The 15,413-nt window shown below is 41.9% G+C and overlaps 1 protein-coding gene across 1 annotated transcript in view; it reads left to right on the forward strand.

Moving 5' to 3' along the window:
* dnah9 (dynein, axonemal, heavy chain 9) overlaps nt 1-15,413 on the forward strand; it is a 585,611-nt gene that overhangs the window by 92,039 nt on the left and 478,159 nt on the right. Inside the window, exons 23-25 of the mRNA XM_063074264.1 lie at nt 3,573-3,725; nt 5,660-5,785; nt 6,560-6,799. Of these exons, the coding sequence (XP_062930334.1) occupies nt 3,573-3,725; nt 5,660-5,785; nt 6,560-6,799 (519 nt within the window). The remainder of the gene's footprint in view (nt 1-3,572; nt 3,726-5,659; nt 5,786-6,559; nt 6,800-15,413) is intronic.

Genomic DNA, 15,413 nt, shown 5'->3' on the forward strand with positions numbered 1-15,413 from the left:
GTGAGTCGGCTGGGGTGACATACTGCGTCCGGTGCTCCCGATGTGGCCTTCTATATATTGGCGAGACCCGACGCAGACTGGGAGACCGCTTTGCTGAACACCTACGCTCTGTCTGCCGGAGAAAGCAGGATCTCCCAGTGGCCACACATTTTAATCCCACATCCCATTCCCATTCTGACATGTCTATCCACGGCCTCCTCTACTGTAAAGATGAAGCCACACTCAGGTTGGAGGAACAACACCTTATATTCCATCTGGGTAGCCTCCAACCTGATGGCATGAACATTGACTTCTCTAACTTCCGCTAATGCCCCACCTCCCCCTTGTACCCCATCCGTTATTTATTTTTATACATACATTCTTTCTCTCACTCTCCTTTTTCTCCCTCTGTCCTTCTGACTATACCACTTGCTCATCCTCTGGGTTCCCCCCCCCCCTTGTTTTTCTCCCCGGACCCCCTGTTCCATGATCCTCTCATATCCCTTTTGCCAATCATCTGTCCAGCTCTTGGCTCCATTCCTCACCCTCCTGTCTTCTCCTATCATTTTGGATCTCCCCCTCCCCCTCCCACTTTCTAATCTCTTACTAACTTTTCCTTCAGTTAGTCCTGACGAAGGGTCTTGGCCTGAAATGTCGACTGTACCTCTTCCTAGAGATGCTGCCTGGCCTGCTGCGTTCACCAGCAACTTTGATGTGTGTTGCTAGACCACAGATACTGCTGGAGAATATTATGAAGTTAAAAGTTGCTTATTGTGGACATGTTACGCAGAGAGGTAACATCTTGTTGGACTTGCTATGTGGAAGGATGGGGGGAAAGAAAGGAAGAGGAAGGCAAAGAACAACGTGGCTGGATAACATCAAGGATTGGACCAAGCTGGACAAGACTAGGGATGTTATGGACAAGTGTCGGGACAGAGCGGCATGGAGGGAAACGGTCCGCCAACTGGAAATTCCAGATACGACCTAACAAGGAATGTTAAAGTTATGTAAGACCACTTATATTCATTTCTGGTCACTTCACTCCAGGAAGAATGTGAATACTATAGAGAGAGTGCAGAGGAGATTTACAAGCATTTTGTCTGGATTGGAGAGTATGCCTTATGAGAAAAGGTTGAGTGAACTTGCCCTTTTCTCCTTGTAACAACAGAGAATGAGAGGTGACCTGATATAGGTGTACAAGATGATGAGAGGCATTGATCATGTGGTTAGCCAAAGGCTTTTTTCCCAGGGCTGAAATGGGAAAAAAGGGGGCGTAGTTTTAAGGTGCTTGGAAGTGGGTACAAGGGGGATGGCAGAGGTAAGTTTTTCACACAGAGAGTGGTGGGTGTGTGGAATGCACTGCCATTGACGGTGGTACAGGACGATACAATAGGGTCTTTTAATAGACTCTTCGGTAGGTATAAGGAGCTTAGAAAAATAGAGGGCTATGCAGTAGGGAAATTCTAGGCAGTTTGTAGAGTAGGTTACATGGTCGGCACAACATTGTGGGCTGAAGGGCCTGTAATGTGCTGTAGATTTCTATGCTAATTGAACAATATTCATTTCCATTTGCTACTGCTCAGCAGTTGGAATGGTTTGTGTTTGCATGGAGAAATAACACATAGGCGTCACATTTAGTCCACAAAATTGACAACGATGACTATTTCCAACAAAAGTAAACCTAATTATTTACTCTTCAGTTTCAGTACCATTATCATTGATGAGTCTGCATCATCAGCACCCTATTAGATGGAAACCAAGCTGGATCAGCTACATAAAGAGTCACTAGAAAACTACCCTGTCATGAATAACTCACCACCAGATACTCTAGAGCATCTTTACCATCTCTTAGGCACGAGCCAGGAGTGTAACAGAATACTCTCTCCTTGTCTAGTCAAATGCATCTTGACCAGTTCTCATACAAAACAACTCACTTGATTTGCATTCAGTCCACCATCCTAGGCGTTCATTCTCTCCAGCACCAGCACATCATATTTGCACCTTGTTAGGTGTGTAGCACCTGAAAAGAGCCCTGCAGTCACGCACCTAAACTGCTCCAGCATCACATCCTAAACTTTGAATTCAGCTGCGGGTATCACGGGCAACAGGCAACACATCCGAGTCATATATAATGTAATCCTGACTTGGAAGTTCACATTGCATCATCACTGAGTAAGGATCCTGGGCACTGTAGGAGTACCTTTGCTGTCAGGATTGCTGTGATTCAATAAAGCAGCTTACCACTACCCTTCAATGGTAATTTCAGATGGAGTATGAGTCCTATATCCAGAAAAATGAATAAATGGAAACTTTGTAAACTTCATTGTATTGAGAATTGTTTTTGTTTTTTGTCATGCTTCCTATATTACTGTCAGGATGATGAATAAATTTTGGAAGAAATAGCTTGTAGATATAGAGTGTATTTTACGAGGGGTGATTGATAACTTTGTGGCCTAAGGTAGAAGGAGTCAATTTTAGAGAACCTTGCACATTTATTTTTCCTACATTTACACACTTAGTCTAGCGGTCGTGGAGCATACGGATCCCTTCTGTGTAGAAGTTGGTGGCTTGGACCTCTAAAACTGGTCCACAGCAGGGATAATTGATAAGTTTGTGGCCTAAGATAGAAGGAGATGAGTTGTTAACTTTAAACTTTCTGCATTTTCACTCAGAGTTGAACTGCACATGTATGTAACAAGAGTTGTATAACTCATCTGCTTCTACCCAAGGCCACGAACTTATCAATCACCCCTGCTGTGGACCACCTGGAGGTCCAAGACGCTCTCGTTACATGCACGTGCAGTTCAACTCTTTGAGTGATAACGCAGAAAGTTTGAAGTTAATAACACATCTCCTTCTACCTTAGGCCACGAACTTATCAATCATCCCTGCTGTGGACCACTTCTACAAAGTAGGGATCCGTATGCTCCACGACCGCTGGACTAAGTGTGTACATGTAGGGGGGGACTGTGTTGAAAAATAAATGTGCTAGGTTTTCTAAAATTGACTCCTTCTACCTTAGGCCACGAACTTATCATTCACCCCTCGTACAAATCTAAAGATTTAAGTCAGAATTTGTCCTCTGTTTATTAAAGTAGCAGGCATATGTTTTGCTTTATTTCCACTGAACTGATATCATTGAAGTGTCTATTGGAAGCAGGGTTTAACAATATTGAATAGATACGATGAAGGAAACATTTCTATACATTTCCGGACTGGTGTAGATTCAGTGGAAAGATTATAACATTATAGGATAGGCAACACGGATTCAATTCCTCCTGCTGCCTGTAAAGAGCTTGCACATTCTCCACGTAACCATGTGAGTTTCCTCACACAGTCCAAAGACATACTGGTTGCTAGGGTAATTGGTCATTGTAAATTGTCCCATTATTAAACTGGGATTAAATTGGGAAGTTGCTGGGCAGCATGACTCGAAGGGCTGTCAGGGTTATTCCGCAATGTATCTCAATAAATAAATAAATAAAACAGCTGTAGAACATTTCACAGTTCTCGGTGGAAAGCAGAACTTTTGGATTAGTTTCAAGATATTTGTTGAAGAAATGTGAACCATTTTTGAATCATTCCAATTGTAGGTTCAACGTCATTTGTCTAAACTATTTGACAACATGGCCAACATGAAATTCCAGACAGAGGGTGATAATAAGCCAACTAAAATGGCCTTGGGGATGTACAGCAAGGAGGATGAATACGTAAACTTCAAAGAGCCATGTGACTGCAATGGGCAGGTAGGAAAAGCATGTCTGTGTCTGCTGAAGCTATTCAAATGTGTTAATAAGTGGAAATGTAACCTTGGATGCGAGACTACTTGAGAATTGCCAAGTGGGTGTGGTCATCTCATTGAAACTATCTGCCAACTATTTCTACACTCATAATTATCTATACCTCTGTAAGGATCTCTCTAGGCTATTTTTTCTGCTCCAGAGAAATAAGCATAGACTTTCCTATCTCCATTTGTTCAATGCCAGAAAACTTACGATGAATCTGTTCTGGATCCTCCCCTTCCTGTTCTCATGTGATCATCGTTTGCTGGTTTGAAATGTCCTCATTCCTCAGGTCCTTTATTCTTTTCGACAATATTATAAGAATCATCTTAGAAACGTAAAAAAATAGGAGCAAGAAAAAACTCCTTGAGTGTGATCCACCATTCGCTAAGACCATGACGAATACTCTACTTGGCAACATTTTCCTTTCATTTCCATATTGCTTGATTCCTGTAATATCCACCTCAGTTAAAAATGGTTTGAGTCTCTAAAACTCCACAGTAGAGAATTCCAAAGATTCACCTTCATTTGATTGTAGACATTTTCCTCATTTCAGTCTTAAGTGATTTACCATTTGTTTTGAAAATTACCCTTATTCTGGACTTTCATCTAGAATTGTAATGATTGTTATTCTAATTAATCTAACTCGATTCTAACACTAGAACTTACCTTGCAGCCAAATCTGATCACTTTTATAGTTGTTTTTGTGTTTTTAATAGATATAAATTTGTCCTGCAATTAATTCTTGTTTCCAATGTTTTTACTGCCAAACATTTACTCCAATGTCCCAACTACTGTGGCCAACTTACATTTCATACTTTTAACAGTTTGTGTTATTTAGATTTAAGTTTCTATTTTCAGATTGAAGTCCGTCACTTACGAGTCTTGTGATCACTCTGCAGATTATTAATGACTCCCTTTTCAGTATGCAACTGTAGATCTAAAATGATGTTTTTGTGGTTGGGGCTTTTGTAGGAGAGTGGGGAATGATTTCATGAACTGCTGCAGTGTATTGTGGATCCAAGGAATTGCTGTTGCAAGGGTCCAGCATTTCACATTCCTGAGGGGAGCAGACTGCAGCCTGGGAGTAGCTAAAATTCGTAGTCCTCCTTACTTCATGCTAAAGCAGGCCTGAGGCATTGTGAAGGGCAGAGATCATCATCAATGAAAATGTTATAACTGTGTCTTGGTGCATGTTAAACTTGTGTTTATACATCAGATCAAGAAAGTAAAGACTTTGTTGTGTTTGAAGTTAACCTCTTTATTTTCCTCTTGGAAATTTTTTTCCCTTCCAATTTGGGCATACATAAGTTTTAAAGTAAAATATATGTCATTATTTTAGGCCTGATTCATCAATGTAACTTATGCTTTACCAATTCTTTTTCACTTTACTAAATTACTGTTGATACTTTCCTTCTATGCCTTTGGGTGTGGCTTTGTATTGAGGTGTGTGATGTCCCATCTCCAGGATGTTGGTGTATTTTGCAAACGTTATAAACACAAGCTAATTTTTTTATTGTTTCACTTTTAAATTATGAATTGTAAATTCTGTCAGAGCCTCTTACTTGCAAGCTTATGTTGCAGTTGTGTGTTTTGTGGAAGGGGAAACAGAGGTTAATTAGACAACATAGCAGAGCTGTTAGGGAACAAGTGTAATTTGTTCACATCCGTAGGTGGAATGACTGAATAGCTGAAGCTGTGAGTTTGGTGGGATTTGCAAACTATATTGGACAAAACTGGAGGTTTAAACATGCCAAATTACTGTTTTTGATAACTGCTAATTTTTACCAAATATATACCTTGGGTTTCAAATTTGTTTAAGGTAATATATTTAGTTTCTAAGATTGTGGTCCTGTATGTGTCATAATGATGAAGACATTATTTACTTTCTGTTCAAGGTTGAGACTTGGTTGAATCGCGTGCTTGAAACCATGAAAGATACAGTGAGGCATGAAATGACTGAGGCTGTTGTGGTTTATGAAGAGAAGCCAAGAGATCAGTGGCTGTTTGATTATCCAGCTCAGGTAGGCCAGAACAAACAACAAATCTGGCTTTATCACTAGCCTCTTGCTTGTATTTTAATCATTTGATATATTTCCAGCCTGCCAACAGTGATCGGGTTCCATGGCACTATTACGTGGAATGGATTTTGTCTTTATCACCTAGAAACCAGAGAGGAAAATAATTTGACACTGTTTAGCAGCATTCACCAGCTAATTTCATCCTCCGTACAAGAGATGTGTTACATTTAGTTGATATAAAATGAATCCATCTCTCTTTGGTTCCCCTGTGTTGGCAAACTAAAAAAAACACAGTTCAAAGGTCACCAGAGCTATATTATATTTACATTATTAATCTTAATCTGGTTGCTAAACTCTGGGTTTCTTTTTAAAGTTGTAGACTGTATTTGTCTGATGAAAAGTCTTGGATCTAAAATGTTCAAATTACAGAGCTACATAGAATGGAAACAGACCCTCCAGCCCAACTTATCCATGTCAACCAAATTGCCAACTCGAGCTAGCTCCATTTTCCCACACATGGCTCAAATCACTGTCAATCTTTTCATCCTAATTACATTTCTACTTCCATGCATCCTGCCTGACCTGCTGTCTGCTTCTAGCGCTTTGGTATCAGGTTCTGAGCATTTGCAGTTTTTTTGTTTTTCATTTTTGTATTGTTCATTTCTTCCTTTTTAATAGTAGACAACTTGATGAATCTTCTATTTGTACGCAAAATAATCTGTTTATTAATATTTGTGAACAATTCACTTTACGTTGAGCCTGCTTTTCTTGAACCAGGTAGCACTTACTTGCACTCAGATTTGGTGGACTACAGAGGTTGGGATTTCCTTTGCCAGACTGGAAGAAGGGTATGAAAACGCCATTAAGGACTATTACAAAAAGCAAGTTAATCAGCTGAATACACTTATCACCATGCTAATTGGTCAGCTCTCGAAGGGGGATCGGCAGAAGATCATGACCATCTGTACCATCGATGTCCATGCACGAGATGTTGTTGCAAAGATAATTGCTCAGAAGGTTGGTGCACCAAATATAATGAGATATTGACCATCTAATCCTATTTCATTGCAATGTCTCTCTTCACATTTTACATTGTGCATTTTAAGTTGATGCTTTTCCTATAATTTTGAAGCTTTTTAGGCATTTCAACCCATTGCTTTAACAGAATTATTATACACCTTTTATGATTTTCAATTCCATTGACTTTTATTGAAGCAAAAGCACTGAAATTTTAATGTGGGAAATTTTGTATTATCCATACACCACTCTGCCCAATTCAAAATTATACCTAGTTAGCTTGTATCAAGAAGTTTGTAAGCCAGCAGAAAAGATGTTGAATGCCGCTATCAGATATAATTTCTATTATGATATATCACTTATGACTTTCTTTTTTCACATTGAAATTTTGTGTTCACAGTTTACATCCATGGCTTAGACCTTGGAGATTTGGTGGTGGGGTGCATGGTAAAATCAATCCTGAGGAGGATGGAACAAAAATTACATAAAAATGTACAGAGCAGGGTAATGATTGACAAATAATTCCTCAACACAGATAAATGTGAGGTAGGACATTTTGGGAGAAAGATTAGGTCAAGTCATCTATTACTTGGAGCTTGAATATCTGGATGGCATACACAAGTATACCACCAATGAAGCAACGTTCCTCCGGACAAAGGTGCACAACACTAAGTAACAATACCATAAATAAATTAACAGATAACATGACACAAGTCTAAAAAGTATCCAGTATAAAACTACTGGCACTTCATAGTTATGAGACCTGGATGTTAGCAAGGAGCTCAGTAGTTTTGCTGCCTGGGGAAGGATGCTGTTTTCCATCCTAACAGTTCTTGTTCTAATGCTATGGTACCTCCTACCCGATAGTAAGTGGTCAAAGAGATTGTTGGATAGATGGGAGGGATCATTGACAATGCTAAGGGCCCTGAATATGCAGTGCTCTTGATAAATATCTCTGATGGGTGGAAGAGAGACCCTGATGTTCCTCTTTGTAGTCCACACAATCATTTGTAGGGACTTGTGGTCAGATGCCTAGCAATTCCTGTACCAGATGGTGATGCAGTTGGTCAGGACACTCTCAGTGGTATTCTAGTAAAAATTGGCTATGTGGCTGTGTGGGAGGAACCTCACTTGCTTGAATCTCCTCAGGGAATGGAGATGCTGCTGCGCTTTCTTGACCAAAGAGGCACCAAGTGATATCATCCATTATGTGCACTCCAAGAAACTTGGTGCTCCTAATTCTCTCCATAGAGGGGTCATTTATGTGTAGTGAGGAGTGGTCAGCCAGCACCTTCCTGAAGTCCAGAACTACCTCTTTGGTCTTGTCTACAATAAGACTGAAGTTACTGTGCTCGCACCATTCTACCAGCTGCTGTACCTCCTCTCTGGACACTGTCTTGTTGCTGTTGTTTTAGCTGATAACAACACTTGGAGGAGAAGAGAGAGAAGGGAGATGAAAAGGAGCGACACACACATCTAGATGGAGTGCACTCGTTGCGCTAGCAAAAAGGACACGCGTCAAGTGGAATGTGCAGTTACTGCAAGGAGCTAACTAAAAAGAAAACAAGGAAAAAACGTAATTAAAATAACATAACTAAAGATGGTGATGATTGGAACCATTACAGCATTTGATAGTGGCATTGAAAACTGGGTAACTTACATTGAAAGAGTGGAGTTATATTGTGATGCTAATGGTGTTAATGATGAAAAGAAAGCCAGCTTCTTACTCAGTGTTATGGGAGCAAAAACATACGGGCTGCTACGGAGCTTGTTATCCCCTGAAAAGCCAGCTGTGAAAACGTTCAAGCAAATGGTAGACGCTCTCCAACAGCATTTAAACCCCAAACCACTGGTCATTGCTGAAAGATTTAAATTGCACAAATGGAATCAGAGCAAAAATGAATGCATTTATGAATATTATGCTGAATTGCGCAAATTATCAGAACATTGTTAATTTGGAGCTTGTCTATTGGATGCATTGAGGGACGGGTTAGTGTGTGGCATGCAGTGTGAAACCACACAGAAGCGGCGCCAGGATGAAAAAGACCTTACATTCGAGAAGGCACTGAACATTACAATATCAATGGAAATAGCAGCACGGAGTGCTTCAGAGATACAACAAAAATCTCTGGAATATGCTACAAATAAAATGTCACTGAACAGAAATGAAAGAAAGAAATGTTACCATTGTGGGAACATGTCACATGACCCTGAGGACTGTTGGTTTAAAGACAAAGAATGCCGAAACTGTGGTAAACAGGGCCACACTGACAGAGTATGCAAAGCTAGTAAACAGCAGAAAAAGGACAAAATACAGAGAAACAAGAAACCCCAGAAAGGAAAATAAAACCATGTACACAAAATGAAAATGACTCAGAGAAAAGTGAACTGTCTTGTCTGCAACTTCACAGCATGAAAGAGACACAAGTGGCAGGCATGAGACCGAAAATGGAGTTGGACACAGACTCAGCTTTAACAGTGATCTCTGCACACGACTACAAACAACTGTTTTCTCACATACTTCTGAAGCAAACTAAACTACTGCTAAAGACTTACACAGGACAGAAAGTGCATCCCAAAGGTAAAATTAAAGTGACAGTGACCTACGGAGACAAAACACAGCAGGTGAACCTCTATGTACTGAAAAATGGAGGACCACTGTTGCTGGGAGGTGAATGGCTCAGGAAAATCCAGTTGGATTGGCACACCATCAAGGCACTAGATGTGTCAGCAAAGGAGGGCAGCAAGGCTACATCTGAGAGACTGTCACAAATACTTGCTGACTCTGAGGAAGTGTTCATGAAAGGAATAGGAACATTTCAGGGCATGAAGGCAAAGTCTGAGGAAAATGCATGTCCAAAATTTTACAAAGCCAGACCAGTGCCATATGCAATCCATCCTACAGTAGAGGCAGAGCTGAAAAATCTGGAGCAGACTGGGGTCCTGTCAAAGGTGGATTGGAGTGAATGGGCCACGCCTATTGTTCTGGTGATGAAGAAAACCTCCAGCACAAAACCAGGAAAACCATCAAGGTGCACATATGTGGTGACTTTAAAGTAACTGTTAACCCAGTTCTCCACACAGTATGGTATCCTCTACCTCGTATTGAGACATTTTTGCATCCCTGTCAGGAGGGGAACATTTCACAAAAATTGAACTGGCCCAGATTTATCTCCAAATGGAAATCAGTGCAGCATCCAAGAAATACCTGACAATAAATACACACAAAGGACTTTACCAGAATAACAGGTTCGTGTTTGGGATAGCATCAGCTCCTGCAATTTGGCAAAGGGCAATGGACCAGGTTCTGCAGGGGATTCCAGGGACTCAGTGTTACCTGGATGACATCATTGTCATCGGCAAAGATGATGATGAACACCCTTCTAACCTTGAACAAGTGCTCACCAGGTTACGAGAATATGGGCTCAGAGCTAATCGACAGAAATGTAAGTTTTTCAAAAAGGAAATCTCATACCGTGAGTATGTTATCAACAAGAATGGCTTACACATTTCTCAAGACAAGATAGAAGCGGTGCTTAAGGCACCACCACCTGAAAATGTGTCTCAGCTGAGAGCTTATCTTGGTCTAGTGACATATTACCACAAGTTCTTGCCTCACCTATCCACAGTCCTACACCAACTAAATGCACTATTACAGACAGGGACACAATGGAAGTGGACTGAGAGCTGTGAGAAAGCATTTCAAGAAACTAAAAGACTCGTAACTTTGGAAGGGGTGCTGGCACACTTTGACCCCTCCTTACCAATCCGACTAGCTTGTGATGCCTCGCCTCGTGGGGTAGGAGCTGTGTTATCGTACAAGTTTCCAGATGGCTCAGAAAGACCAATAGCCTTTGCCTCAAGAACATTAACTTTAGCTGAATGCAACTATGCACAGATTGACAGAGCCTAAGCCTCGTGTGGGGAGTCAAGAAATTTAGTCACTACCTGTATGGTTAAAGGTTTACACTGTTGACTGACCATCAGCCTCTTGTGTCAGTCTGCAGCCCAAGAAAAGGCGTTCCAGTGATGACAGCACAAAGGCTGCAGTGATGGTCTCTTTTCTTACAAGGTCATATATATGACATTGAACACAAGGGGACCAAGCAACATGGCAATGCAGATGGTTTGTCATGTTTACCACTGCCAACTTCAGAGATAACTACACAAATGGATTCAGCAGAGGTCTTTCACACAACAATTGTTGAACGATTACCAGTGAAAACAGCCTCATTGAAAGAGAAACACGCAATGACCCTATGTTGTCAAAAGTGTATGACATCATGGTAAAGGATCGCCAGCGCATGGTAACACACTTTCCAGCCTTCTCAGCGGGGAAGGAGCGGTTGTCAGTGTGTTGGGGAACACTAATGTATAGTTCACGAGTTGTGATTCCTCCCAAGCTACGCAGCAGGGTGCTGGAGGAACTGCACAAGGGGCACCTGGGTACCGTGAAGATGAAAAGTCTTGCCCGTACCTATGTGTGGTTGCCAGGAATCGATAAACAGATTGAGGACTTGACCAAGAACTGCTCTGAATGTCAAAAGATCTGGAACACACCACCACAAGCCCGTCTCCAGCCATGGCAATGAGTGCTGCACCATTCATGGACTCCATCTTTTTAATCGCCATTGATGCACATTCCAAATGGCCAGAGGTCATCAAAATGAAGACAACCACATTGGAAAAGACCATTGCAGTTCTGAGGGCCATGTTCACCAGGAATGGCATACCAGAACAAATCTGCACAGACAATGGACGACAATTCGTCTCTGAAGAATTCCAAAGTTTTGTGAAGAACAATGGAATCAGGCATCTTACATCTGCCCCTAACCATCCATCCACAAATGGCTTGGCAGAAAGATTTGTGCAACCATTCAAGAAAGCCATCAAGGCAATGGACAGCGAAAATCGACCACTACAACACAAGATAGACTGCTTCCTCCTCGCCTATCGTAATGCATTACATGCAACCACTAATCAGACTCCAGCAATGATGTTTCCAAACAGGAACCTGAGGTCCCACATGGATCTTCTCAAACCAGATGTACGGCATGATGTGGAGAACAGACAGTTCAAACACTTGAATGCTAAGTCAACACGGAGCTTCAGTGTGGGACAGTCAGTTCTTGCACAGGATTACCCGACTGAAAAGTGGCAGCTGGGTACAATTTCCGCTATAGATGGGCCTCTGATGTATACAGTGGAGGTGGGAGAGAACGTATGGAGATGTCATGTGGACCAAATCCTGGATGCTCAGGTGAAAAACACAACAACACAACACCTTGCCCAGACTCCCCTGACATAGAAGCAAACACATCAGCCTCATCTACAGATAAGCCTGTCATCAGTGCTGAGGACCCACCTGATGTACCTGTGGAGACTCATTCCCCAAAGCAAACGTTTCAGGACAGATGTTACCCAGAGAGGCAGAGAAGACCTCCCCAGAGACTTGAGTTCTAAATGGGTCTTAGACCAAAAGTAAAAAAAAGGATTGTTATAATTTGATATTATTAAGTTACTTTGTTATAATTTGTAAACAAATGGTAGGCGTTTGTACGTTAAGGGTAAACATATTTGTTTAGCATAGTCATTTTCTTTGGCACTTGAATGGGGCATGACTGCGCAAGTGCGTGTAAGTCGGACAGTGAGGCAGCGGGAGTATTTAAAAGAGAGCAGTTTGTGGAAGTCGGTCATTTTCTTTGGCAGTTGAGCAGGGCATCACTGCGCAAGTGCGTGAAAGTCGGACCGTGAGGCAACGGGCGTATTTAAAAGAGAGCAGTTTGTGGAAGTCGGTCATTTTCTTTGGCAGTTGAGCAGGGCATGACTGCGCAAGCGCGTGTAAGTTAGACCGTGAAGCAGCGGGAGTATTTAAAAGAAAAATGATTAACAGAGCGGGCGACGGAGTAGAGGGAGACAGAGTAGGAAGGCTTTGGCTCCTGAGGCGTCGGTGAGCAGAGGCTGAGGAAGAGCTTCACTCCAAGTAAGGTAAGGCCTTTAATTAATCTAATTACCTTAGGAGGAGGTAATGGAGGCAGCAGTTAGGGCAGTTGAGTGCTCCGTTTGCAGGATGTGGGAGGTCAGGGCGAGCACAATCGTCCCTGATGACTGCACCTGCGAAAGGTGCATCCAGCTGCAGCTCCTGACAAACCCAGTTAGGGAACTGGAGTTGGATGAACTTCAGATCATTCGGGAGGCAGAGGCAGAAATAGAGAGGAGTTACAGGGAGATAGTCACCCCTAAGAGTCAGGAGACAGGTAGCTGGGTGACTGTCAGGAGAGGGAAGGGGAATAGACAGAATGGGCAGAGCATGCTTGTGGCCGTTCCCACCAATAATAAGTACATCGTTTTGGATACTGTTGATGGAGACGACCTACCAGGGACAAGTTGTGGTGGTTGCATCTCTGGCACCGAGATGGGACCCTCAACTCAGAAGGGAAGGAGGGAAAAGAGGAGAGCAGTAGTTATAGGGGATTCGATAGTTAGGGGAACAGATAAGAAGTTCTGTGGAAAAAATCGAGAATCCCAGATGTCCTGTTGCCTCCCTAGTGCCAAGGTCCGCGATATCTCGGTATTCTCAAGAGGGAGGGTGAGCAGCCGGATGTCGTGCTCCATATAAGGGTGACATGGGTAGAAAGAGTGAGGAGGTCCTGAAAGGTGAGTTTAGGGAGTTAGGCGCCAAGTTAAAGGACAGGACCTCCAGGATAACAATCTCAGGATTGCTACCAGTGCCACGCGCAGGCGGGTTTAGAAATAGTCAAATAGCGCAAATCAACATGTGGCTGAAGTCATGGTGCAGGAGGGAGGGCTTCACCTTTACAGATAATTGGGCAGTTTTCCAAGGAGGGTGGGACCTATTCCAGCGGGATGGTTTACATCTGAACTAGAGGGGGACAAATATTCTTGCAGGTGGGTTTGCTAGAGAGGCTCTGGTGGATTTAAGCTAGATGAGGGGGAGAGGGGAATCAGAGTGTAGGAACAGATGTAGGGAAGAAAGAAGAAAAAGAAAATAGTAAAGTTGTTTGCACCGTTAGAGATAAACAGAGAGTAAGAGGTGGAAAATTTCTTAAATGCACTTATTTTAATGCGAGGAGCAATATAAGAAAGGTGGGTGAGCTTAAAGCATGGGTTGATATCTGGAAGTATGATGTGGTAACTATTAGTGAAACATGGTTGCAGGAGGGGTGTGATTGGAAACTAAATATTCCTGGATTTAATTATTTCAGGTGTGATAGAATCAGAGGGACAAGAGGGGGAGGTGTTGCATTGCTTGTCAGAGAAAATATTACAGTGGTGCTCTGGCAGGATAGATTAGAGGGCTCATCTAGGGAGGCTATTTGGGGGGAATTGAGGAATGGAAAGGTGTAGTAACACTTACGGGGGTGTATTATAGACCAGCAAATGGGGAGCAAGAATTGGAGGAGCAAATTTGTAAGGAGATAGCAGATATTTGTAGTAAGCACAAGGTTGTGATTGTGGGAGATTTTAACTTTCCACACATAGACTGGGAAGCCCATACTGTAAAAGGGCTGGATGGTTTGGAGTTTGTAATATGTGTGCAGGATAGTTTTTTGCAGCAATACATAAAGGTACCAACTAGAGAAGGGGCAGTGTTGGATCTCCTGTTAGGGAATGAGGTAGATCAGGTCACGGAGGTTTGTGTTGGGGAGCACTTCGGGTCCAGTGATCACAATGCTATCAGTTTCAATATAATTATGGATAAGGATAGGTCTGGACCCAGGGTTGAGATTTTTGATTGGAAAAAGGCTAACTTTGAGGAGATGCGAAAGGATTTAGGAGTGGATTGGGACAATTTGTTTTATGGGAAGAATGTATTAGAGAAATGGAGGTCATTTAAAGGTAAAATTTTGAAAGTACAGAATCTTTATGTTCCTGTTAGGTTGAAAGGAAACGTTAAAAGTTTGAGAGAGCCATGGTTTTCAAGGGATATTGGAAACTTGGTTTGGAAAAAGAGAGATACCTACAATAAACATAGGCAGCATGGAGTAAATAAGGTGCTCGAGGAATATAAAGAATGTAAAAAGAATAGTAAGAAAGAAATTAGAAAAGCTAAAAGAAGATATGAGGTTGCTTTGGCAAGTAAGGTGAAAATAAATTCCAAGGGTTTCTATCATTATATTAATAACAAAAGGATAGTGAGGGATAAAATTGGTCCCTTAGAGAATCAGAATGGATAGCTATGCGTGGAGCCGAAAGAGATGGGGGAGATTCTGAACAATTTCTTTTCTTCGGTATTCACTAAGGAGAAGGATATTGAATTGTGTAAGATAAGGGAAACAGGTAGGGAAGTTATGGAAACTATGATGATTAAAGAAGAGGAAGTACTGGAGCTTTTAAGGAATATAAAAGTGGATAAGTCTCCGGGTCCTGACAGAATATTCCCTAGGACCTTGAGGGAAGTTAGTGTGGAAATAGCAGGGGCTCTGACAGAAATATTTCAAATGTCATTAGAAACGGGGATGGTGCCAGAAGATTGGCATATTGCTCATGTTGTTCCATTGTTTAAAAAGGGTTCTAAGAGTAAACCTAGCAATTATCAGCCTGTGAGTTTGAAGTTAGTGGTGGGTAAATTGATGGAAAGTATTCCTAGAGA

Source organism: Mobula hypostoma, chromosome 22 (genome assembly GCF_963921235.1).
Source record: "Mobula hypostoma chromosome 22, sMobHyp1.1, whole genome shotgun sequence".
Lineage (NCBI taxonomy): Eukaryota > Metazoa > Chordata > Chondrichthyes > Myliobatiformes > Myliobatidae > Mobula > Mobula hypostoma.